The sequence below is a fragment of the Salvia splendens genome, unplaced genomic scaffold (assembly GCF_004379255.2).
Source record: "Salvia splendens isolate huo1 unplaced genomic scaffold, SspV2 ctg519, whole genome shotgun sequence".
Classification (NCBI taxonomy): domain Eukaryota; kingdom Viridiplantae; phylum Streptophyta; class Magnoliopsida; order Lamiales; family Lamiaceae; genus Salvia; species Salvia splendens.
This window is the reverse complement of record NW_024599174.1, coordinates 52,435-64,424: the sequence shown is the minus strand read 5'-3', so window position 1 is coordinate 64,424 and position 11,990 is coordinate 52,435. Positions and strand designations below refer to the sequence as shown.

The 11,990-nt window shown below is 38.8% G+C and overlaps 4 protein-coding genes across 5 annotated transcripts; 2 read left to right on the top strand and 2 right to left on the bottom strand.

Moving 5' to 3' along the window:
- Positions 1–296: 296 nt before the first annotated feature.
- Positions 297–2,515, top strand: LOC121790450 (amino acid transporter AVT6E-like). The gene has a single exon (XM_042188664.1). The coding sequence runs from the start codon at positions 657–659 to the stop codon at positions 2,091–2,093; it is 1,437 nt and encodes a 478-aa protein (XP_042044598.1). The 5' UTR covers positions 297–656; the 3' UTR covers positions 2,094–2,515.
- Positions 2,516–5,025: 2,510 nt separating this feature from the next.
- Positions 5,026–9,719, bottom strand: LOC121790445 (probable GTP-binding protein OBGM, mitochondrial). Of its 2 annotated transcripts, XR_006048280.1 has the most exons (8): positions 9,625–9,719; positions 8,682–8,918; positions 8,245–8,353; positions 7,614–7,696; positions 7,443–7,505; positions 6,155–7,340; positions 5,883–5,951; positions 5,026–5,716 (listed from the first exon to the last, which is right to left on the bottom strand). XR_006048280.1 is itself a non-coding variant. In XM_042188660.1 (7 exons), the coding sequence occupies exons 2-6, from the start codon at positions 8,811–8,813 to the stop codon at positions 6,159–6,161; spliced, it is 1,569 nt and encodes a 522-aa protein (XP_042044594.1). In that variant the 5' UTR covers positions 8,814–8,918; positions 9,625–9,719; the 3' UTR covers positions 5,026–5,951; positions 6,155–6,158. The 2 variants fall into 2 exon arrangements, 1 of the variants encoding a protein (XP_042044594.1); XM_042188660.1 differs by having other exon boundaries at positions 5,026–5,951.
- On the top strand, positions 5,182–6,042 carry LOC121790446. Its single transcript, XM_042188662.1, has one exon. The coding sequence runs from the start codon at positions 5,182–5,184 to the stop codon at positions 5,869–5,871; it is 690 nt and encodes a 229-aa protein (XP_042044596.1). The 3' UTR covers positions 5,872–6,042.
- A 457-nt stretch (positions 9,720–10,176) lies between the features above and the next one.
- Positions 10,177–11,745, bottom strand: LOC121790448 (putative UPF0481 protein At3g02645). The gene has a single exon (XM_042188663.1). The coding sequence runs from the start codon at positions 11,743–11,745 to the stop codon at positions 10,177–10,179; it is 1,569 nt and encodes a 522-aa protein (XP_042044597.1).
- Positions 11,746–11,990: the final 245 nt, after the last annotated feature.

Genomic DNA, 11,990 nt, shown 5'->3' with positions numbered 1-11,990 from the left:
TTGATCCTAACCCTAAACACAATTAAAAAACTTGTAGTAGTTTTGACTAAAAAGAAAGAATTAGTATGAAAAAGAAATCAGCCGATGCTATTTCAACACGCGAATGGAAACTAACTTATATTAAATTCAATTTAGGACAAAAAGTCTGAATAGTTTAGGTAGAATAAAGTGAAAGGCCAAAAATCAAACTTGGAAGTAGGGTAAAGTGAAACTCCCCCCTATACTAAGCATCTGAAATTAAAATTAATAATTTCATGAGCCCCTCAGAAAAAAAATAAAAAAAAAAGTTGAAAATCAACCAAGTCCACCTCCTCCAACCGTCTTATACCGCACATATCAAGATTCAACTCCAAATTCCATAAATCTTCTCCTTTAGCTATTCTCATTGGTTCTTTTGCCGATCTAGATCAAAATCATATCAATTTGCGGCTGAGATCTGGATCTCCTTTTGCCAAAACCAACCCATTCTTGAATTTCAGGAAATCCCGCGTCAAATTATCATCCAAATCCAAAATAACTGTAAGTTTCGCGGTTTCCTCTCTGGATTTTTGTTGGCAATCTATGTTTTTGCATTTGAATCTCTACATTTAGAGAAAGGTTGAGGTACCGTGTTTTCGTGTGTATATGTGTGGGTATAGGTAGACTAAGAAACACATATGGATAGCAATTACTCGAAATTAGACGTGAAAGATGAAAATTTTATATTAAAGACTCAAGCTTTCCGATTGATTTCACCCGATCATGAAAATGGGTATTCAAATCGATCTAATACAGATGGTTTGGACGATGAAGATGACCTTGATTTTGATGATTTGCCCCTTATTTTTGGTGAAAATAAATCTGGGTCTGGGATTTATGGTGCTGTCTTTAATCTCACCACCTCTATCATTGGAGCTGGCATCATGGCCTTGCCTGCAACAATGAAAGTTTTGGGGCTGTATGTTGGTGTAATCTTGATATGTTTCATGGCTATTTTGTCTGAAATCAGCGTGGAGTTGCTAGTGAGGTTTGCTGTCCAATGTAAGGCAGCTACATATGGTGAGGTTGTTGAAGCTGCATTGGGTAGGACTGCTAGAACCTTATCCGAAATCTGCATAATTGTAAACAATGCTGGTGTTTTGGTTGTGTATCTGATCATCATCGGGGATGTGATGTCGGGATCCCTTCATCACATGGGAGTTTTTGACCAGTGGTGGGGTAATGGTTTTTGGGATCATAGGAAGATAGTGATTCTAATAGTTCTAGTGCTGTTTCTCGCACCGTTGTGTACCTTGGATAGGATTGATTCCTTGAGCACAACTTCAGCAGCTTCTGTAGCGCTTGCAGTTGTTTTTGTTGTTGTTGTGTTCATTGTGGCTCTTATCAAGCTTATTGAGGGGAAAATAGAACCTCCTAGGATGATGCCTGATTTTGGATCCAAGAAGGCAATTCTTGATCTGCTTGTGGTGATTCCTATCATGTCAAATGCTTATGTGTGCCACTTTAATGTCCAACCAATTTATAACGAGCTTGAAGGGCGCTCACCAAGTAAAATGTACCGTGTGGGAAGGATCACGGCTGCGATTTGTGTTGCTGTGTATGCTTCTACTGCGATAGCTGGCTATTTACTCTTTGGGAAGGATACTGAATCCGATGTGCTCACTAACTTTGATAAGGATCTTGGCATCCGGTTCAGCACAGCTTTGAACTACTTTGTTCGTATAGGATACATTCTGCATTTGGTTCTCGTGTTCCCAGTTATTCATTTTTCCTTGAGGCAAACAGTGGACACACTAATTTTTGATGGATTGAATCCTCTCTCGGAGAGCAGGAAGCGGTGTCTGGTCTTAACCTTTGTGCTCTTAGGGCTTATATATTTAGGCTCGACTATGATCCCTAATATTTGGACGGCTTTTAAGTTTACAGGAGCAACAACAGCGGTCTCATTAGCTTTCACCTTTCCACCTCTCATTGCATTGAGGTTGAGCAAAGTAGGGAGCGGGCTGAGCTTTTCCGAGAGGTTATTGTCTTGGTTCATGTTAACATTGGCTGTTATAGTTAGTATTGTTGGAGTGGTTGGCAATATCTATAGCCTCAAGGGTGATTCTGAATAACTCAGCCAGTGGAGTTTTTCTTGAGAAGGCCCAATACGTTGAATGTTTCATGGAGTAATATAAACATTTGTTGTATTGCTGCTTTCATCATCATTACATGTGATGTGACGAATTTGGCGATTGTTGTATCCTAAAGGAGTTTCAAGATTTTGTTCTGCTAAAAGCTGGCTTGTGTTCTTGTATCCGGGTTTTCTCTTGACGGGATGCTGCTCACAGAAAAATGCGGCCAGGAAACCAGCGAAGAATGGGATACTTTCTATACTCCTTTTCCTCCCCTTATAGAGAATGTGAATTTATTTTTTTGGCTATTCTTGTCTGTACAACTAGATTATTAAAATGCCACTATATTCATCGATTTACTGCTACCATATCATTATATTGAGCTGTTGTATTATGATATCTTGATGACTTTTATATTATAAGTTCTTTCTTCTTCTTCTTAATGATTTGTTGCACACACGCGCACGCAACGTGTGGGTTGTATGTGATTTGGTTGAAATTGTTGAGGAAGTATGGATGTGAATAATTTTAGGTGTTGTTCACTTATGATATCTGTTTGATCAGCAAGGACAGATGCTTGATTTGGTATTATGTATTCTATATTCTCTATGGATGTTGTAGTCCACATCCCAGATGCTTGAAGCTCATTTTTTTCGTGTTTTTCGACATCAGAGGGATATAGGTATTTACTTGCTTGATGAACCATACTATACTGGGAGAGAGAGAGAGAGAGAGAGAGAGAGAGAGCATAGCTCATTTAGCTATAGTGATGACTGTGGTGGGATCAACTAGTAAGTTATTGCTTGATGAACAACAATATACATGAAAAGTAGTTAAGTAAATAATTTTTGTGCATTTCTTGGCTTCCAGATTTTTGTTTTGTTCTCCCCAATTTTTAATTTTCGTGTATCTTTAAGTTTGATTTTCAAGCTCTTATGGACTTTAATGGTCCCATGGTAGTACAAATGATAATCAATGAAATATGATATGTGAATATACAGAAACAATTGATACTACAAATGATAATCAGTGAAGTATGATATGTGAGCCCAAAAGTGCTGTTAATACAAATATATGTTCGTGCAGCAAAGAGTAATAGATCGATAATTTCTGAAGTTTAATCACTAATTATTGTTGAAAAACCAAATTTAGATGTAAAAGAACGTTTGTGTAGGTGATGCTTCATTGCTGCCTTTGTCTTTAAAATAGTAGTCTCCAATTTTTAGTCATCCCTACATTTCGGGCAGTTGGCGCTGGCTGTCATAGAGGTTGGTATGTAAATAGATATTTTTATTTCCTTTTTCATTATCATTGTAGTATTTGATTTGTAAACATTGTAAACCTAATTGTTCAAGAAATCAAGTGTAATTTTCTAATTTCTCTTGTAAAATCCAATTTTCCGTAGATCCTTATCATATACACATGCGTTAATTCATTTTCTAATTTCTCTTTACTTAAATAATGATACTACTTAGAGAGTTAGATTTCTCAGTGATGCGGGAGTAATAAAATGTCTCTCCTGATTTTGAATATAGGCTAGGCCTACTTTGGATCTCTGCCACATCTTCAATTTTTTTCAATTTTCATAAATATAATAACTAGATCATTCATATGCTCATAAAATTTCGAATTTCCGTTTGTATGATACCAAATTAAAATAGCACACGCCAATGCTGCATCTGCACACCTAACCTTATCGATATCTTAAATGCACAAGGTTTTTTCTTGTTCCTGATATTTGTCCCAAAAGAAAGTAGTACAAAAATATCACAAAAGAAATAAAAAGAATTATTAGCGAAGAGTAGGGAAATTAAGGGATTAATTGTAATTGAATATTCAGATACATTGAATATTTTGACAATGCGGAGTATTTATCATTCCTTTTGTTGCATGATTTGCATCTGCGGCTATTTATAATAAATAATTCAAGAATTTATTTCTCCACACTGAGCTGGACCAGATTAATAATTACTAGAAATGGTGAAGGTTTGATGAGCAAAGATCATAAATGAGACGAGCCTCCCACAAAGATACTAACTCCATTTGCAATCATTTTGGTAAATTAAACCGGAGAAAATATACCACTACTCATTTAGCTCTATAATTGACTCAATGGTAATTTTAGCTTCAACTTCATTGCTAAATTATTTCAGGCTTCATAAATTAATAGTAACTGTAATTGATTTTCAGCGGCAAAAGTTTAATTGACAGTTGGATTTTATACGTGACTGTATATATTTAATGATTTAAAATATCAAGATATTTCCAATAGATTTTTCCCATTGGATTATGATTTATGACCTCCATGGGAAGATTTGACATATTCGCATCGAACTTCGTAACTGTCTAATTAATAATTATCGACTTAATATATTTCGAACAATTTCATTTTATGTACGTAGTAAAAATTTAACAATTTTTTCATCGTAGTAATTTTTACTACACGTGGAAAATCTTCCCACTAACAACACTACTAGACTTGTTTTAATAAAGAATTAGTCAAATAGGTTAGATCGTTTTAAGACATTTTTCTTTAATAGTAATCCCTCCGTTCCTTAAATAAGTATATGGAATAATTGACTTATTTTTTTTTAAAAAAAAGTATACAGCATCTACCTCCAAAGTAGGCAGATGATCACGTGATACTCTCTTTTGCCAGCCAAAAACCAGTTACCATTTTCTTAAATCGTCAAAACTAATTCGAGAAATTACGACCTTCCTCCTTTGATCTCACATAAATATGTCTTTCCCATAGCAAAGCCTACATCGGATCCCCACAATGCTCGTAATTTCACGTATATTTAACAATTTTGGTCATACAAATTACCAAGTGTGGGCCCACATAGTAACATTTTTTTCTCTCAAGGAATGCCTTAGCCTACACTCCTATGGACATAAAAGTGTGACGAACTTACCACAATATAACATGGTCTTAAATAGGGCAAAACTAACTTTAGTCTTTTGTCACTCTCAAGTTCAACTACCACCCCAAAATAAATTTGGATCAATAACACACTTCTAAAATGGTATTCACATTTTGCTATCTTCTGCACCAATTCAACAAGTACAGTTATACCTCTAAAGAAGAATGGCTTGGTTCAGTTGGCTATCGAAAACTGACCTCGATCCTTGTCTTGTTTACGAGTACGCCCTCACCTTCACCCACAATGAGCTCGGCCAGGACGACATTGCCTACTTCAGCCACGAGTTCCTGCAGAGCATGGGCATCTCGATAGCCAAACACCGGTTGGAGATACTCAAGCTAGTGAGGAAGAACAAGGGGATGAGGACCATACACCCGATTTTGTGGCTCATGTTCGCAGTCAAGCAAACTAGGAAGTACGTGGTCAAACACATTCAGGCACTGCTGCATCACCAACGCTCGCCTCTTTTGGTCGTCCCGTCGAGAAACCACAGCCTCAGATGGAAGGTGTCAATGCTGCAGAGGAACAAGAGGCTGAGGGCTCCCCTGGGCGAGGCAGAGTGGCCGAAGATAAGGAGTGACAGTCCCAGGTTCGTGTCTGACCCTGGGATTTTGATGCTGACAAACGAGAGCCCCATGGCTGGCTCTCAAAGCTCAGGCTCAACTCAGAGCTCAATTCGGGTCGAGTCTGACGCCAATGCTGAGTCGGACCATATCATGACAGCAGAAGCACTGGTTAACCCTTGGAACAGCAGCTTTTCAAGAACTACTATACATTCTCCAGATATGGATTATTGGTCGAGTAGCACAGAAATCAAGTGGGATTCGATGTTCAAGAACTTGAAGCCAACGTGAATGTAAGGTACCTTTCTACTGCAGCAGGACGTAGCTTTGGGCCTCTGAAACCGATCCTCCTCTGTTGAATTTCCCCCCTCCTGTAATAAGAAAGATCCATGTATGGCGAACCGAGTGGAATATATGTATATCCAACATTTTATATATATGTGTAACTTCAAGCTTCTCATATCTGATATTAAGTTCATTTTTGCACATATAATGAAACCGAATAATTAAAAATTTCCTATCATGATATCTGCTAAAAATAAACATAACATAATGAAGGTTTACTGAAACATACTAGTCTAATCAATCACAATGTCATCCAATGTTAGTGCCGGCGACTTTTCCCCATCCACAAGCATCTTCAAACCAGCTTTCAACTCCGATATTCCCTGTTCCAGAACCGCACAAACTGGAAAGATGTTAACATTCTGAACTCTTTGCCTCAACTCTTTATACACTTGTTCTGCCCCTGCCTCATCAATTTTATTTGCCACGACCAAGGATGGTCGGCCAGAGAGGCCTTCGCAATAGAATTCCAGTTCCAACATCAGTTCCTTCAGCTGTTCCCATGGGGGTATGCCCTTTCGACCATCTATGGCTGCAGCTAAATCTACCACATACGCCAACACTTTGGTGCGTTCAATGTGGCGTAGGAAGGCATGCCCAAGACCACGATTCTCATGTGCTCCCTTTATAAGACCTGGGATATCAGCCACAGTAATGGAAAGATCATCAAAGTTTATGTTACCTAGATTAGGTCTTAGAGTGGTGAAGGCATAGTGGCCAACTGTAGGCTTAGCCCTTGATAATGCCCCGAGAAGAGTACTTTTACCGGCATTTGGCATCCCGACAAGGCCCACATCAGCAATACTCTTGAGCTCTAACAAAAGAACAGCTTCGGTGCCAGGTGAGCCGATGTTAAGTGCTGCATAGGCATCATCATCAGAAGCATCCTCTGTTTTTAAGTCAGCCGGATTTTTGCTCGTCTTAGAACCTTTTGCCAAATGCAGATTTCCCAGGCCACCATCACCTCCTTGGGCCACAATGATTTGTTGGCCAGGCTCTGTTAGTTCAGCAACGTTGTACTGTATTTCATCTTCCTCTTCCATATCTTCCTCGCACTCAGATCCAGACATGCTTACTTCGCCATCCATATCCTCCCACTCGCTGTAGCCATGGGGTTTAGGGAAGAAATCTGATTCAATTTGATTCCGGGATTTACCTGTAGAAGGTGAAAATCTAGGAGAAGGTTCTCCTTTGAGGTCTTCTTTACTTGAAGGAGCTGAGTCCTCATTAGCACTGTCTGTCTTCTCTACCTTTTCTCCCGCAGACGTAGATTGTGGGGAAGATTCAGACAAACCAAAATCAAGCGTACCAGGGATATCCCAGGGATCTAATATTCCAGAAGACTTCTTCTCAACAGAAGAAGGAAATTCTCCCTCAATTAGATGAATAACAGTGCCAACAGGTACCAGAACAACCTACAAAAGAAAATATTTTCAGCAACCAACAAGTATACTGAATAGGCTACGTAGAGATGATGTTATAGTACTGAACTGTACAATTATAAGTTAAAATGCAACCTTGTCATCTCCTCGGCTTCCTATCATATTTTTGGAAACCCCATTCCTTCCTCTCTTTGCATTCTGGGAACATGTTAGAAATTTAGAATCATTAATGTAAATATTAGGAAGCACAACAGGTGTCAATAATATATAATAATATCAAGTGGCATTACAGAAAGGGTAACCCACAATATGATGTTGCAGACCTCTGAAATCCCAAACCGCCGCAGAACATTCTAAGATTACATCACCACCTCTGCCACCATCACCACCTGCATTGTGCAATTACTCAACATAAAGAAGGGACATAAGTGGAAGGGATTTGGAAGCAATCATCCGTTTGCTACTTGATTCTAGTAAATGTGAAAGAATTTAATTCTTGGTTTAGAATACTAATCCACACTAGGATAATAGTAGGGGTTCGTGGAGCTCAATTATAAGTAACGAAATATCTAACTATGACTTGAAGCATGGATGTGCTTAAAGCCAAAACTGTATTAGCATATACACCCTCTGTTCACAAAAAAAAAAGTCTCACCTTTCATTATTAGCCTCATACCAAAATCATTTTTACTCTTTCTCTCTCCCACTTTATCAACACTTTCTCTTTCTTTCTTTTACTTTATTTGTTTTATCTCTTTCTCTTTCATATTTTAACAATTTCATATTTTAACAATTTCGCATAAAAAGCTGCGCCGCCCACCAACGGGACAAATTTTGGTGGACAGAGGGAGTATATTTTATAGTTGAAAGAGGGTTCATGTGTTCTAGCAGAAAAGGAAAAGGACGACACATATCCAGGAGAGCGACAAAAACTAACCATCAGGTCTACCACGTTGGTCATGACGGCTGCGACGAACGCTGACACAACCATTTCCTCCATCACCTCCTTTAGCACATAGCCTATGTTGATCTATCATTTTGCGCTCCTGTAAAAAGTAGAGGACAACGTAGATAGGTATTAATCACTAAGGACCCATTTGGTAGGTAAAATGTTCTAACTTGATACATAATAAGTTATCTTGATTTAGTGTGTTAGCGTAAAAATGGATGTTAGTCGTTAGAGCCACCATGCTAATGATGAGCCATATAACTCTTCTATCTTGGACTCGTCTACTCTACCAAACGAAGCCTAATATAACATAGTTTCTCTATTAGTCTGCAGGTAACCGGGCAACAAACTCAAGGTTACTACAGAGTTTAAAATATCGGTATGATAAACAAAATGAAAAAGAGACCAAAAAAGAGATTATTTACCTGTAAAGGTGCAATTTTCTTTCCCATGGAATAACTGCCTGAATAAGAACAAGATAGAGAAAGCCATTGCGAACTTGAGAATTTTGAGATAGCTTCCAAATATGTGGTTGTTTTTCGGCTCCACGACCACATCTCTTATCAACTTCTAGTCCCTCAGAAGATCACCGTCTTTGGTGTTCTCAAAGATGCCGAGTCATTCAACAGAGACTGAATATCAATATTCCAAGTCCAAGCTCACTGAAGTCAAGCAGATGAATCTTTAGGTAAGCAGAACGTTAACATACTATCAAGTTCACTTTTTCTTAAATCTTAAACTACCTAGATAGGTGGGATAGAATGGGTAAAGATAAATTGTACTCCATGATTATGAAAAGCAAGGGAAAATAAAGATAAATAAGATCATCTTTATCAACCGGAGGGAATGCGGTGTCAACAACTCCGATGCGTAATTTCAGATAAAAATATATCAACTTGAACAATTTATAGCTAGGATGAAAAGAACTTCAAATCAAGTCATCCACATCATTAATGCATTTCGTCGAACAGGTAACATGCATCGTCAATTTAGTAGCTTCATCCATTAAGCAGGCTAGAGCTCGTTCCAGTTTCTCAAGGGAATATCCAGATAATAGAGGAAGAAGAATGTTTTCCAGCCAGTTGAAAATGGAAGGGGATGAAGTATGCAAAGCATGGGCTACATAACAAAGTGCATAATGTAAAAAATATTTCATCATATTCACAACAAAGACTGTCCATCATGCATTGTAGCTTTCAATTATCATGGAAACATTAGGAAATTGGCCATTACTGAACAATATCTTCGTTATTACTTTTGAAGTTTTCTGAAGCGGCGATGCTATATTAATATATTATGATACGCCAATTGATCATGAGTGGAGAGGTAAAGGAAAAACGCCGAGAAAAGAGATCGGTTTCTGATTACCTCGTGCTGCAGTTTCGAATACACCGGAGTCATCGAAACTCACCGGAAGAGGCGTCAAGGTTTAAAGTGAGGTTTCTCTTCCCAATTTAGTATTGGGCCACATTCAATTGGCAGATTGGGTTCAATATTATATAATGGAGAGCTGCAAATGGGCCGAGATCTGTTCTGTCAATTTGTGTGCAATTTATTTTATTTACAAACTCCTATACACACACTGTATTTACAAAATTCACTTTGTGTGCAATTTGTAAATACAGAAGGTGCAAACCAAACAGGACCAAAACACACTCCAGAATATAATATGATCGAAATTGAATTTCAATTAATTTATAGTATAATTAAATTGAGTTTTTAGACATGTTAAAACTTGAAACGCCTAAATATTGTAATGTAAAAAGTAAAAACACATATTCACTTGTAGAGTTTGTATTTTGCATTTATCATAAAATTACGGAAATCTGTTTTCTCGCATGGTATCAAAAAACAAGCATATGCTCATCATAATAATTATTAGTAGCATCGATTTATTTGAATTTTGATTCTATGAATGGATCAGTACGTCCTGGTGCGACGGAAAAACAGACGACCACAGCCGAACAAGGTGCAAAAGGATTGCAAACTCACAAAAAACAGCAGCATAGAAGCAGCCATTAACGTGATCGACTGCCACGATCCAAACACATACATCCTCACAAACTTTCCAATCCTAACCTTCCATCTACCGTTGTAATAACTGTTCACATCCTCAATGACTCTATCCAAGAAGGGCACTTTCGTCATTCTAATCGACCTGCTCATGCCATTCCACAAGTCAGCCACATCTTGATCGCTCTTCAAGTAGTTCCAAACAATCCCCCTTTCCCTCAAAATCCTTGCATCCTCCTCGCTGTCGATGATCCCGTTCATCAGTTCCGTGTACCGCGTGATGATCAACGGCCGCGATGCGTCGCCACAGGCCTCGTACGCGACGAGGTTCCTCATCACCACCTCAGAGTTTACATCGACCGAAAGCGATGGGAGATGGAATGTAGCCGTTTCTTTGTCGAAATCTATACCTGGAATTCCTTTTTCCGTCCTTGCGAATTCAATTCCTGCGTTGGAAAGCTCAGTAACTGAAGGGATCGCGATTTCATCCATCAGTAAATGACTGTTGTCATTGTTGTTATTGTTGTTATTTTGATCTTCTGTATTTCGAGAGAAACAATAGTACTCGACCTGTTTCAGCATTAGTATGCCTGGAAGATTAGAAATGATTTTCCAAGGCAATGTGAGGATGATGGTGACCGGTTTCGACAACACTAGCCTCTTGATCAAACTAAACGGGCTTGTTTTAGCGGGAACAGCCTTATTCGGGCTTTCTTCCTCGTCATCTAGTGCTGTCTTGAATGATTCGTGGAAGCGTGGGAGGATCAAGTTGTATAGGAATTCTAGGAGATGAGCGGATTTGTTGATCTGATCAACGTCGTTCGATTCTTGGATCATCAAAGGGGAGGAGTCTCTGCATAGCCCGACCGCCATGGCGTAGAGACAATAATCTGCTCCTTCCGTTGAGCCCGTGATGAATTCCAGCGTTTTCTTCAATGAAAATAGTGGGATTTGATTCTCCAACATCACAATATCTCTAAGGATTGCATCATGAAGTCCCGTTTTACGGCCCGAATTTAGTGTCGGGTTTCCTGCTTTTCTTTGGAAAAAATCCAGCAAGAAGCACGAGTCCACGGCCATCATCCAAGCTAAGGTTTCGCCGTTGAGATTGAGGAACTTGTGATAAGAGGCCCGAAACATGTGCTCGGCCCGGGATAATTGGTCGACGAGGTTGTGCAATTTGAGGCCCGGGGAAGCTTTTTGCGATCTTTTGGCTGTGGAGAGCTTGTGCATTTCCATCTCGTATAGCTCGGGCCGAGAGTGGTGATACGGGCCTAATGCTACTAGCTGTGGCACGTAGGATTCCGGGCTGGTGCGCATAAGGCTTTTTGGGACGTTGAAGATTGAGACAGGGATGTGGGATTCTTGGTCGAGATCATCTTCGTGGTCTAATGCTTGACGAATGAAGATGATCCAACGTTGTTCGTCCCAGATTGGATTCGGGTTCGGGCTTTGGTGAGGAGGAGAAAGTAGCATTCCTTTTGTGTGTTTCGATGGTTACTCAAAAAATTTAAAGAGATTTATTAAGTTTATTAATTGGCATATTATAAATGTATTTATTTATATTGTTGGTATAAATGAACGCGTTTCTCATTTGATGGGGGTTACTACAATTCTAATTAATTTAATCTATCAATATCTAAAGTGAGAGTTTTTTTGTCTGCCACCTGGCAGCATTTTGGCGGGAAAATGAGGTTTCTTCTACATTTTTTTTTGTTTTT

What these genes read in the sequence shown, in the direction of transcription:
- LOC121790445 (XM_042188660.1), bottom strand. Translation starts at nt 8,813, where the DNA reads ATGTGGTCGTGGAGCCGAAAAACAACCACATATTTGGAAGCTATCTCA. An exon ending in AGAAAATTGCACCTTTACAG is followed by an intron (nt 8,354 to 8,681) that starts GTAAATAATCTC and finishes TACTTTTTACAG; the next exon opens with GAGCGCAAAATGATAGATCA. An exon ending in CCAACGTGGTAGACCTGATG is followed by an intron (nt 7,697 to 8,244) that starts GTTAGTTTTTGT and finishes TGCACAATGCAG; the next exon opens with GTGGTGATGGTGGCAGAGGT.
- LOC121790448 (XM_042188663.1), bottom strand. Translation starts at nt 11,745, where the DNA reads ATGCTACTTTCTCCTCCTCACCAAAGCCCGAACCCGAATCCAATCTGG.
- LOC121790446 (XM_042188662.1), top strand. Translation starts at nt 5,182, where the DNA reads ATGGCTTGGTTCAGTTGGCTATCGAAAACTGACCTCGATCCTTGTCTT.
- LOC121790450 (XM_042188664.1), top strand. Translation starts at nt 657, where the DNA reads ATGGATAGCAATTACTCGAAATTAGACGTGAAAGATGAAAATTTTATA.